Source organism: Rhinolophus sinicus, chromosome 2 (assembly GCF_057876585.1).
Source record: "Rhinolophus sinicus isolate RSI-liver-muscle chromosome 2, RSI-T2T, whole genome shotgun sequence".
Taxonomy (NCBI): domain Eukaryota; kingdom Metazoa; phylum Chordata; class Mammalia; order Chiroptera; family Rhinolophidae; genus Rhinolophus; species Rhinolophus sinicus.
In genome coordinates, this window is record NC_142502.1 from 15,530,780 (window position 1) to 15,544,523 (window position 13,744).

At 40.9% G+C, this 13,744-nt stretch overlaps 1 protein-coding gene across 3 annotated transcripts in view; it reads right to left on the reverse strand.

Annotated features, from left to right (window-relative positions):
* The window catches only part of UST (uronyl 2-sulfotransferase), a 265,472-nt gene that overhangs the window by 36,735 nt on the left and 214,993 nt on the right, over positions 1-13,744 (reverse strand). For all 3 annotated transcript variants that reach the window (XM_074333694.2, XM_088795402.1, XM_019746947.3), the window contains one exon: positions 12,430-12,587. In XM_074333694.2, coding sequence (XP_074189795.1) covers positions 12,430-12,587 — 158 coding nt within the window. The remainder of the gene's footprint in view (positions 1-12,429; positions 12,588-13,744) is intronic.

The following is a 13,744-nucleotide window of genomic DNA, read 5'->3' on the forward strand; positions in this document are numbered from 1 at the left end:
GGATAATGTAGGAAACAGATGAAAATATTTTTTTAAATGCCTGTAATTTTCAAAGATTTCAGGTGATATTGCATCCAGTAAGAACAAGACATTATATAAAAAGAAAAGATATTAAAAAAAAGAGTTCTTGGAAAAGAGAAAATTCAAAAGAATGATTGGAATACAAATTGAGGAGCTCTTCCAGAGGGAAAAAGTTGGAGAGGTGGAAATTAAGAAAGGAAAAAATAATACAGCACATAGAAAAGATGAATCTAGGGGTTCCAATATCTGATTAGCAGCATTCCAGAAGTGAAACAGAGGAAAAGGTGACAATAAAATCGCGTAACAAATAAAACAAGAAAAATTCCCAGAAATGAAAAATGTGTTTTAAGCTTGAAAGTATCTACTGAACACTCAGCACACAGAGGCATATAGTTGCAAAATTTCATAAAAGGAATAAAGGAGAGAGAGGGAGGGAGGGAGAGAGATGGAAAATGGAAAGCGTGCCTGAAGAAACCCATACCCAGTGAAACTGGCAACCCAGTGAGATAGTAGAATGAATGAATACTGGGCTCTTTAAACATTCAATGACTCAAGGAATTTACCACCTCCCCTGCACCATTGATCAGGAAGCAACATGGCAATATCTTGGAATAAAATGAATTATTAAATAAAGAAATAGGATATATGGGATTCAGGAGACCAGGGATCCAACACAGAAATGTGGTGAAGGGAAGTTGCCAAAGGACAGCTGTGCAGGGAGCATCTGAGTCAACAGCCAGATCGAAGCAGGAAATTAGAGCTCTGGGTGGGAAGGATGGAGGGTGAGGGGGCCCTGGGACATCAGGGGAACGGAATGAATATACTTAGCTGATAATAATATTGAGAGAAATATCAAAAGTAATATTGATACAACAGGTCTAATGACACATGAAAATTTTGATAGGTATAAATAAATCTAAGCAAATACAAAAACCCAAGGTGATAAAAATTAATTCCAGGGAAGACAACAAGTTACATAAGACATGAAACAAAAGGACAGTGCACTACTTGGATCAGCGACAAACAAATATATATATAGTTACAGTGACGTAAACAGGGACGATGTATCTAAAACATGGAGATAGCCGTATTAGGAAGATTGGCAGGGGGAGGAAGTGGAGGTGAGGGTGATGGAATAAGAGAACTAAAATAATGTGTCAAATAAATAAATCAAGAAGCAGCAGCCTGTGCATACTAGTTATAAATAGTGTGGTGTGATCCGGAGAAACCACTAATTGTGCTGCAAGTGTTTGCCTCTGCAAAGCGAGACTCGGCGATGGGGAGGGTGGGAGGCGGAAACTGCTGCTTTTCATTACATGTCTTTTAGTACTATTGGATTTTTAATTATATACACACATTACTGTAACACATACAATATACAGTTAGAAAACAGAGAGGTGAAATTCTAGGGACACGTTTTGAAAAATAGCTGCAGTGGTGCCTGGCTCCGACAAGACAATAGAAGTATCTAGAAGCACATGGTAACAATTGAGAAGAGGGTAAAGGGGGTCAACTCTATGGTGATGGAAGAACTGACTGGGAGGTGAGCACACAATGTGATGTATAGATGATGTACCGTGTTTCCCTGAAAATAAGACCTAGCTGGACAATCAGCTCTAATGCGTATTTTGGAGCAAAAATTAATATAAGACCTGATATTTTATATTATATTATATTACGCTATATTATACCCAATCTTATAGTAAAATAAAACTGGATCTTATATTATTTTTTGCTCCGAAAGACACATTAGAGCTGATTGTCCGGCTAGGTCTTATTTTTGGGGAAATGGTATTATAGAAATGCACACTTGAAACCTAACCATTGTCACTCCAGTAAACTTAATTAAAAAAATAAAGCTGAACCCACGCACCCCCCGAAAAAAAATTGGGGAGGTGAGACTTTCCAGTTAATATCTGAACCTCCCCCTCGACAAGCAAAACTTGCCTACTCTCCTCAGTAGGGAGTTACACTGGATTTCTCTGTTGGTTTGTGGACAACAGAACACGTGCTTCATATGACCCACGAAGAGCCGCACAAAACAGCAGTATTCTGAGCACAGGTGCGTTTGTAGTTTTTCACTGTATTCTTTCACAGTCCAACGCCATTTGCAAGGTGTGAAAGCTACTAGGACATTATATGTTGATAAAAATGTCTGAGATATTGAAAGAACACAGAGCAGGAAATGATATTTCTGTTTGAAAAAGATTTAGTCAAACAAAACTTGAAGCTTCCGTCCTCAAATGCTGAGTCATGTAAGATGGGTGAGGATGGTACTTCACCCCAGATGGGGGCACATTTTATAAGTAAAAAATATCAGAGAGGCAAGGCCATGTGCCAAGGGTATAAAGACAGTTCCAAAATTCTTTGCCTACTGCTCTTTCCATGTCACCACATTAATCCCTGGGGTGACAGGGACCTTGGCAGTTTGGGCATGAAAGAGCAGGGAGATCATAAAGATCATCTCACCCTCTGGGGTCAGGTCTCTCTTTAAGCTTCTTTGCCCAGGCTTTAGAAGCATTTCAGCTTTGCAGAGTTATCAGGAAATTCCAAAAACTGAAATGTGTGGTGACCAATTTCACCCTTAGTAATACTCTTACTCAATGCAAAGCATATTACTGTCAAGCTCAACTAAAAACTACTCAAAATAGAAGTGATTAAATTCTAAAGTGGAAGAAATTCACCTCTAAACATGGAAGAATGCTGGTAGCTCCACCACAGATATCGCTAGCCAGCTTTTTGTTTGGGGAAATGAATCATAAAAACGCACACCCCCATGCCTGGCCCCACCGTGGGGGGCCTCTGGGGTTCTCCAGAGGATGAGGTTAGGACCTAGAGTAGAGCAATTTCCTAGGGTGCATGGGGTGGGAGGTTGCGGCTGGGGCGGGGGATGGGGTGATGCCAAAAGCTTCCAGTGAGGGAGGCCGGGAAGAACAGAGGCAGGGTCAAGGGATGCAGTTGGCTCATGCCTGGGTCAGGGAGTCCATGTTGGTGGGCAAAGGTGGTCAGGCAGGGCAGTAGTTGGCATCTGGAGATGTGTGGCAGGACCCCCAGTGGGACAGTGCGGGGCCAATCAGAGACAGTGGGCGCTCCACACCTACAGGTGCCCTGGAGAGACTGGGAAGAAAGCAAGAAGAAAGAACCCCAGCATAGGGACCTGGGAACCTGGCAATATGCCTGACATAGTTAGGAAGTGAGGGATCCTTTGGCAGTGGTCAGGCTTAGCAGAGGGCAGGGAAATTAGGGGGGAGGACAAAAGGGGTGACACATAGCCCTCTGGCAACTGTGGCTTGGCCACTGGTTCTGGGATTGGTGTGAGTGACTCAGGTCCAGGTTGTACCACATAGAGAGCTGAGGCTGCCGATACTTTTCCTGCTTTGGGCAGGGCTGTCTTAGCAGCAGGGTGACTGAGCTATGAGGAACTGGGGCTCCCAGCTCCAAGAAGCAAGGTCAGCAGGCGAAGGCTGGGGAGGGCCTGACCGCCTCTCATGCTTCCCACACTCTGGGGGACTTCTATGCCTTCACACCTCCCGCACTCATGTCATTTATTTCTGCCGAAAATGCCTCCTTCCGCGTCCACCTTGCAAACACCTATGCACCCTTCAAGGCCTGGCACAGACATCTCCACTAGGCAGTGCTCCTCCAGCACACGTGTAATGGCTTCCAGGCTACACATTTTCTTTGTCTTTACATGGCTTTTCCCCAGGACGGGCACAATGCAGACACTTCAACATTTGCTTATGTGTTGAATTGTCATGGTATGTTCATATTATACCTGCAGTTTAAATATTAGTTTTCACAGGAGAAAAATCGTTTCGGAAAGATCACTAAGAAATCAATGTCTGGAAATGAAGTCCTATTTTCCTGTTAATCTTAGATAATAACATTAGAGATGCTTTCTCCTGGAGGAGGGATGATTCCAAGGCAAGAGCAAATTAATAAGCAACTGAAAAATACCTTTAAAAATAATATAGTTCAAGGTAATTATTGTTCCTAACAAAATGAACAATTATAGTGGAAATGGGTCAAAAGAATATACATATTACACTACAATTTAAGCTTTCATAAAATAAATTACACATGTCTAGAGACATGTGTAATGCGCAAATCCTTGTGAGAAGGTGAATAAAACTATCAGTCTGTGCTTACAGAGCTTCCTTCAGGAAAGTGTTCCCTAAAAAAATCTTAAACATGTAGGAGTTGATTTAAAGGGGTGTTTACATTATAAGTTAATTTTAACTATTTATGCAACAGCTACAGTTGAAACAGTTATATGCTTTCAGCTTTAATTTTTAGACACTATTCTAAAAGTCTAGCACTGCTGTTCCCCAGTCCCCACCAGAAAGGTATCAGGAGCTGTCAAATGGATCCATTTAAAAAATTTTTTTCTGTGTGGATTGCCACACACTGGCTTAAAATAATACCTTAGTGGCCTATGATGATTTCTGAGCTCACATAACTCTGTGAACAAGATAATCTATAGATTTTATCTTTAAGCTCTACTGTTTTATCTTCTACTGCACTACATATGATGAAGGTTTAATACCCAAAAATCTCTAGCTTAGTAATTAAATAGTGAAGGTCACAGTTCATTGTTTGTGATGGTTCTGGGGACAGAAGCTTGAATGTCTGGTCACTTAGGACTGGGAACTGTGGGCAAGATGTTCAACCTCTTTGAATCTTGGATTCCTTGTTTAGAAAATGAGACAAAGACTATTTGTCTTCCTCCCTTCCAGAGGATTCTTTTAAGAATCAAATGAGACCCTCCATGCATTTAGAGCCAAAGCATTTATAAATGTTTTACAAACTGCAAATAGCAATGCTCATTATTGTTAGTCAGGAACTGTTAATGTGGTTGTGATTCAACAGTATTCACTCCCATGACTGCTGCATAACAGTTTAGTTGTTTGAACATGAATGGATGTACACACACACACATACACACACACACACACACACACACACACACACACACACACACAACCAGTGCCAACATGATTAGAATCTGGCTCGTGAAAAACAAATTTTTATGAAGAATACTGATGGTAGATGAACCAACAGCAGAGGGGGGAGTCTATTTTTATACATGATAATTGAGTTATTTAAACAACTTCACTGGTGTCTGTAGATAGTCTGAATTCCTCCTAACCATCAGTTATATCTGTCAGTTTCCAGAATGTTTTTGAGTTTTGTTGTAGCACAGAAGAAACAGGAAGTGGGAAATAAAAATGGAAATGAAAGATGAAAGACAGCATCAGTTTAATCTTGATGTTGTAGGATGATGGATTATTTTTATAAAACCAGGGTTGACGGTATACAGTAGTCTGTCCTTATCTGAGATAGCGCTTTCTACGGTTTCAGTTACTCACGGTCAACCTGGGTCTGAAAACATTAAATGGAAAACTCCAGAAATAAACAATAAATACGTTTTAAATTTTGCACTGTTCTGTGAAGTGTGATGAAACCTCCTTCGTCTGGCCTGGGACATGAATTATCCCTTTGTCCAGTATATCCACACTATATACGCTCTCCACCCTTTAGTCAATTAGTAAGAGGTTATCAGAGCAACTGTTATGGTATCACAGTGCTTGTGTTCAAATAACCCGAGTTTACTTAATAATGTCCCCAAGGCTCAAGAGCAGTGATGCTGGCAACTCAGATTTGCCAAAGAGAAGCTGTAAAGTGCTTCCTTCAACTAAAAAGGTGCATACAGTAAGATATTTCAAGAGACTACATTCACATAACTTTTATTAAATATATGTTACAATCATTCTATTTTACTATTAGTTGTTGTTAATCTCTTACTGTGCCTATTTATAAATGAAACTTTATCACAGGTATGTATTTATAGGAAAAAACAGTATACGTAGGTTCAGTACTAGCCACAGTTTCAGGCATCCACTGGGGGTCTTGGAAGGTATCCACCATGGAAAAGGGAGGACTACTGTGTACATTTTTAACCTGCTGTAATGCCGGGACTCAGCTCCCGTTTCCCACACAAGAACACAGGATATGGTGAGGCCAAAAAGGAACACCAATGGAGCCATAGGTAGGGGAGTCATACCACTATAGTCTCGCTGGCGGCTGCATTGGAGACACAGGAAGCAGGAACCACAGGATCCGCAACCTGCCATCTGCTTCTCTGCCAACAAACCAACCCCCTAGCATAACCACGGCAGTTATATTAGTGGCTAATGGCTAACCGGTTATAGCTGATGGCCAACTAGCCACAGCTGACGGCCATCTACTACCCGAGCCAGCACCTTTCCACATGAGGCTGAGAGCCTGGAAACTGCTCTCTGTGACTCTGCCCCCACACCCGCATAAGTCACTTATTTCCTTGTAAACTTCATCCCTGCAGCCCCAATTAGCTCTCATATAATGCAGTTTGAACTACTGCAATCAATTGTACTTGGAATCCTTTTGATATTCAGGACCCCATTTTTAGGCCCCAAATTGGGCCTAACTGTCTAGCTGTGTTCAAGCCTTAGGCAAACTCCTGTCTGCAGATGCAAATTGCATGAGGAACCGACATGCACTTCCTTGAGAAAATGGAGACATACCGCCACCTGCTGGACAAAGTTTAATTCATTGACAGCATTCTGAAGGATGTAACTCTGCACTTGGAAAACAAACTAAAGTTTTTTTCAAGAACTGAAACTTAGGGACTTACTTAACATAAAAACTCCATTAAATCTTTGTACACCCGTCCTATGTCTACTAAATAACATGGGGTATAATAGTCTGAAAAATTCAACATTCAGCACAATCACATCTCAAGAGTAGGGTTCATTTAAAATTGAAATCTTAACTCCCGATATTTTGGGTAAGAGTTCAGACAAAAAAATCAGATGATTAAAAAACAACAACAGTGACTTGGAACTTGGATGATGTGTGTTTTTCAAGCCCCTTAGTGTGTCACTGTAGTAATAGTTCCAGTAAACTTATTCCCCATGATTGTTTCAGAGACAGGTTATTAGCCAGAATATAATTGATATAATTGTCCCCTCCTCTCCAGTCAGAAATACTATTTTGTAAAGGCACATGATTTCATAGTCATAGGTAAGCTGTAGGTGAAATAAGTCAAGGTTCCTCTCTCTCTCTCTCTCTGCCCTTCTACTGTAGAAGTAATTACAAGAGAGCCTGAAGTCCTACTTTGTCACAGACACAAGCTCTGTCTCTCTCCTGTGATGTGGTTGGCAGGCCAAAAGCTAATTATTGAACCCTTATCATACGTTAAGCTCTGGGCTAAGGGTTTTACATGGATTTGGTCAGGGACATCTCCCAACAACCCTGTGAAGCAGTTAGCATTATTTATGCATCTTATACAGGTGGAAAAACTGAGGCTTAGAGGGGTTATACCATGCTTCAGTTGATAAGTGGAGGAGTGGCTTTAATACCTAGGCTATCTATCTACTCAAGATCCTGTGCTGTAATCATTATGATACCATGTGTACTCAACAGAAGTGCGTAAGGGATGGAGAGAAAGGGATGGACATCATAACCAGAGAGTTTGAGCTGGGATCCCGGTCTTGATCACTGCAGCATGACCAATAATAGGGAAGAATGGATTTTGAGCGAGTAACCCTCCATCCAGGATTCTGTCGTGTCCTCTAGGTGGCGATAGCCTCCATAATGAAACCTGAGAATTACTAAGGCAATGGGGACTGTTAAAAGAACTGTTTTTGGGGGTTGGTGGGTGGGGGTGGGGAGCACTCTATAATTGTGCTAAAAACAACAGGTAGAAAGAGCCGCCTTAAAGCATTCTATATGATACTATGATACTTTAGTATTATAATAATACTGACCTTAGAGATCACCCACCCAAAGCTGTACTTGCCTTGTGTCACATGGGCAGAACTGTAGCAGAAAAAGGACTAGAAATGTCTTCTTACTCCCAACTCACTGTTCTTTCCTTAAAGAATGATTGTTCTTTATGATACAATCATAATTATTTGATTGATTGGCCAAGCTTTAATTATTTAGTGTTTGTTTTAACTCAGTCTGACATTTTTATTGATAGATGAGAACTTGAATTTTCTACAGAATACTATATGAAAATTTCTCTTCTACATATTTGCTATTATTTTCTATGTGTATGCCTTCAGATTTAAATACTGTAAAGCAAATGAATTCAGAGAGTACACTATTATACTCATAATGGGAAGTCTAAGTATCATTCATACCTGGTAAAAAGCTAATATTTAAATTTGTCCTCCGTTGTCATTATTTATAAAAAATATTTAAACATACTTTTTAAAAACAAAGCATCCAATTTATGAATGAACTTAAATCCTCAAAATTAGTCATTTGTTTGGAATTACACATTTTTCCTTTGTAATAATTGGTGGCTAGATTCTCAAGGAAACCCACAAAAGTCTAGTAAATCCCTGTTGTGGCTCCAGTGCTTACATTTGTGATGAAAAGAGGTTGAAATGAATACTAATGCAATGCTAGTAGCGGAAAGTATTTAAAGTACAAGTCTCCAGGAATGAGGAAGGTAATGGGTTAATATTAAATCCTATAGTTCCATGTCTGGATGCTAGGTGGCGCTATTGAACCAGAACAGCTCAGTTAATATTTGCCAAGTCAAGAGTTTATGTGAGGGACGTTTATATAAGCACTGTTCCTATCACAAATAGTCACATATTCCCTGTCTTTAACTGGCTTATTTACTTTGGTCTTTAACATCACTGTGATTTTAACTCTGAAGGAAATTATAACTAACAAAAATATTGATAGCTCACAGTGTGTCAGTTTTTAAGATCTAAGGAGGAAAAGTATTCATGAACACGTTAGCATTCATGGCTCAAAAACATGTGAGTTCTGTCCTTGGCTTTTACATTTTGGTGGATGACTATGGATCAGTCTCTCAAATTCTTTGGGCTGGCTTCAGTTTCTCCTTTTTAAGAGGTAAATCATGAGCATGTGTAATTGAGATTAATCAATGAAAACTAAGACTATATAGGTTAAGCCAGTGAGGTCGCTCTTACCCAGTAAATCTCTTTGGGTCTTGGTTCTCCCAGAGTCAGACTCATACCCAGGTGGGATGGTGTTTACTGAGTGCTCACCCCAAGGTACTTGGCTCAGCATCAGCAACTGTCCCCTGCCTTGTAAGAAACACCTGAACGCCGTCTCTTGGTTTTCCATCATGCTAAAACTTTCATTTTTATTTCATTTCGAGTACTCACTATCAGAAACTTTTTCTGAGCTATGCTGACTGGGTCTCCACAGAATGCAGACAATAATATAAAATAACCCTAAGTTTAAAAAAATTCTAAAGACTAAGTTTCTCAAATATGTTTGGTAGGAGACAATATACTTGTCAGTATACTTTCCTACAAGAAATAAATGGGACGGTGTGGGGCAAACAGTCAATCTGCTATTTACGGAAGAAGTCATTAACTTCTCTAAATGGTGGGTTATTGGATCTGGCAGTGCTGGTTGGAAACAATTAATGAATATCATTCTAACTTAGAATAAGTGATGACCCATTTGAATGACAGACATTACTATTGTCACCAGCTCCCCAAATAGTCATTGCTGTTTGTGCCTTTTCTCAGTTATGAGACTGGTATAGATATTTTTCATGTTGCTGGGAGGGGATTACTAAAAAATCAGCACATGCCTGCATTATTTTAGATAACAGGACAAGCACCAAGGAAAAACGGCCAGTGGAGTGTTTGCCTCTTACACCCTCTCCACGTTTAATATACGATGATTTAAGGGTCACTAGGTTCCCCAGTGTCTTAGATTTCAGTTTGTCTTCCCTTTGTTCTCAAGGCTACTCAGTTATAAAATTATTTTATAAAAGGGCAAGAGCAATGATTTGAGCTTGACAACATCTGTGGATTTCCACTAAAATGTGCTGATGAGAAGGCTCTGGGGTGAATGACGCAAGTGACTCGCCGTGGCTCTTCCTTTGATCTCTGTGACATCAACTTGCTGGTTTGTGGCCACAAGAAAACAGTAGAGATGCTTTGTCTTTGCAGAAGGTAAAATATAGTGCAAAGCTGGCCAGGAGTGGATGCTCATCTCCTGTCCCATGCCTCTGGGGATGTGGAGACTCCTTAGGACAGAGCAACTGTGGAGCTGCTTGGCCTTCAATGTCACCATAAAAGAATCGCTCAAGAAGATGCCCAAGAGATCTCAAAATACAGCAGAAGTTACTAAAGAATCACTCAAAGGCTCATTTTGTTGTGTACATGACATGTGGCAGCTGAACAGTCTTACTGGGGTGATATTCAAAATATTTAACAACCAGTTCTACCCAGGAACTGAATTCAGAACAGTTGCTGAGTGCCCCACTGGGCCAGAGCCCTGAAGACCCCCACTGTGCCATGAATCACCACTTTCCCTACTTTATTGTTGGGGGGGTGAGGGGCAGCCAGGTGGCAGGTACACAGAGAGCGGATGCCGAAGGCAGTATAGGTATACGTTCCTATTTTAATCACTAAGACAGCTGGGCTGTGTGAACTGGCCACATGTTGGCCCTGGGCTTATAGAAACCTTTCATCCCATGAGACAGGCATATCAGACATCCCATATTCTCTCTGAGGCAGGAAGCCACAGAGTATTAATATGCTGCTATGGCAAACTCAAAGGGAAAAAAGTGGTTAGCTGGAAAGATTGTGGCTGAAGGTGAAAGAGCTAACAGTAACTCAATTTTCAGAAGTATGTTCTATTTTAATAAATGTGTCTACAGGTCATGGGACCAAGGCCCACAATTTGAGGAGTCACGTATTTAAATGAAGAAAACAGTTGGGAAGTCAGGATGATATAACCTGACAACAGCAGGTAAATGGGCTCTTTGGGGTAAGCTTTTTGTTTGTGGTTCATTGGTATTTAAAAAGAACAAAGATAAAAATGTCCTCATCTAAGTTCTTAGGCTGTGGCTTCCTGGGGTCTGGAACAGAGTTGGTTCCAGGTCGCCGGACAGGTGATGTGTGTGATGTAGACTCACGCGCACTCTTCCCAAATGCTGGGGCAAGACGGTGTTCATCTTTTTTGATAACTGTGTGTCTCCAGGATACAGTCAGCCTTTTATCTCACACTGTGTGACATACACACACACACACACACACACACACACACACACACACACCAACAAGCTAAAGCCAAAGAGGAAAAATAACAATGAATAATACAAAGCTTTTCATCAAAGGAATCTACTTTAGGGTAAGACCCCTCCTTGCACAAAGACAGAGTTTATCTTGTCTTATAGAACTAAAAATTGGTCACAGCAGGGCACCTTAAATTCTTTAAAGTGCCTGCTGTTGAAAGGACAAACGAAGGCCTAGCTCTAAAAACCAATTATTTGGGTTTATTATGCTTCTGGTTATTCAAACCACATTTCCTGCTGAGGAGACACACCTGCAGGCACACCTTGAGGTTCGCAGTGACGTCCCTGAGGGTAGGTACATTGGGACTTATCTCTGAGTGAGTGAGATGGGAGACTAAGGCAGCATCCACCAGCCAGCCATCGTCCTCCAGCAAATCACTGGGGTGGTAGGGCCACCTTATAAAACAGGATCCAGGGCTCCTCTAGGCAAAGACTAGTTTACCTGGGCATTGGTACCTGCCAGTGACGCAGGTGTGGTGTGAGGTCCCTGCCTGGATGTGGAAAGTGAGGGAGTAGGCTGTATTTGGGGAACATTTCAGTCGTTCTTTATTTCCCGGAGGCAGAATGCTGCCTCCCATTTCAGGTCAACAAAACAAAACAATAAACAGATTAGTGAATAAATATGCAAGGCTTGTTGTAGTAGCAGTAGATTAAAGAAGAGAGGAAAGAAACAAACAGTGCTGTTTGTCTTTCTCTCAGGATTAGATAGTAATGAGAAAAATAAATGACGATTTCTGAAAGTAATTATATTTGCAGTGATACTATGGGCAACCCTTGTCATTGCTCTGCTGCGTTCTCTGTCTTGCTGCTATTTGAAAACCACTCCATTTATCAGACTAAAATCATAATTGTATTTTCAATTTGCTGCTCTGTCTATTCTATTTGCCAGGATTTTGTTTGTCAAATGGAAGCAGGGCCAAGAGATACTTCATTACACGATGGCTCCTTGACACTCGCACACGTTTCCATCAACGGGCTCCAGACACGCATAAGCCAATTCCTTAGTTCACCCTGACAACCTGCTCAGGACAAGGCTGGTGGAAATGGTGCAACTTCACTTTCTAAAGGCAGAAATGAAACCATCAAGCATTTAAAACTTGGTGAGTTTATGTCTGGACTTGAAGCTCAAGGTTCTGTCACTCGTACCTTACGGTTCTAACTTTGCTCTGCAAGCCAGGGTGACTTTTCCTTCACTAACATAAGAGATGATTTCATTCCTTTATTTCCCGAGTCCTTTTCAAGGTAACACTCGAAACAGAAGATAGCTTGTTTACAAATAAAGTTACCTGGGTCTTTGTAGATACTGAGCACACCCTTGAAGTAATGAGGTAAAAATCTTTCCAGTAAAAGCAGCACATCTTCCAACTCTTCAAGAATCCCCACAAGCAGGAAGTTTTCATTCACGTTCAGTTTTGCTCTTTCAAGTGCCCACTCACCAGGCTCCCTTTATAGATATAAAAGTCATTTTTAAGTCCAAGATTCATTTTCAAAATGCAGCAAGAACATGCTGAAAGTTTATCTCTTCTACCCATCCACCTCCATTGCGTAAGTCCAAATCCCACTTCCTTCAAAGACCAGCCCCAGTGTAGCCACCTCAGCAGCCTCCCCTGGTCCTTCGGGCTGGTACCCTTGCCCTCCACACCTTCTCATCTCCATCACTTTCACCAGCGAGTAATGCCTAGCTCAGGACCTTGAGCTTAGGGAGCCCAGCCTAAATATTTGTTGGAAGAAGGATCCAGGAACAGGTAGTTAGGTCCTAGTCCTAATAAACATTGATCAAGGGGTGATTAGAATGGCTTTTTAATAGGAGGGCCAAACAGAACCAATTAAATAAAATTAGAAGTTTTGACATAGGAAACTTACTGACATAGTATTTCTATAGAACTCAAAATAGGTGTTGGGTCATGACTGCTAATCATCTTATTTTTAAAAAGAGTTTAAGAAAAATGTTACTTATTTATTTATTTTTAATTACAGAAGGGAAACAACCTAATCTCATTTGTAGGGCAGATCTCTGAGTGGACAACACTTATGTGAGTGAGAAAAGAAATCCCAGGAGCTGGGCTCCAGGCTGGCTGGCATTTACCTTCTGGGGACATTTGGGCAAGCCAGGATTCTCTTTAGAAAAGTTGTAGTAATAACCCTTACCTGCCTCAAATAATTGTTGTCAAGGTAGAACCAAGTGACATTTTGAAAGAGTTTTGAAAATCATCTGTGTGAGCCAAGCAAGATAAGACATCATAAGTACTCCCCAAGATTAGGAAATAGATAATTAAAAAAATACTTGAGGGAATTAGAATCATGTTTCTTGGAATAAATATCTTTATTGTGACAGACAGTGAGTCATCTGGCCCCAAATCTGAAGCATTGACCTCGAACCAGGTGGCATTTATTACGAGGGTGAGGATGGCGGGGAGGCCTCCTGAAGTCAGGAAGTTTAGGATGAAGCAGAAAATGGACACTTCTAGGCCCAGAATTCTGACCGTAAATAAACTCTTGTGTTATGGTAAACTCAACCCAATAGCAGTAACAACAATACACATAATAATTAAACAGTCATCACGTGTCAGCAAAAAGGACAGTGAAGGAGCTGCAATGTGG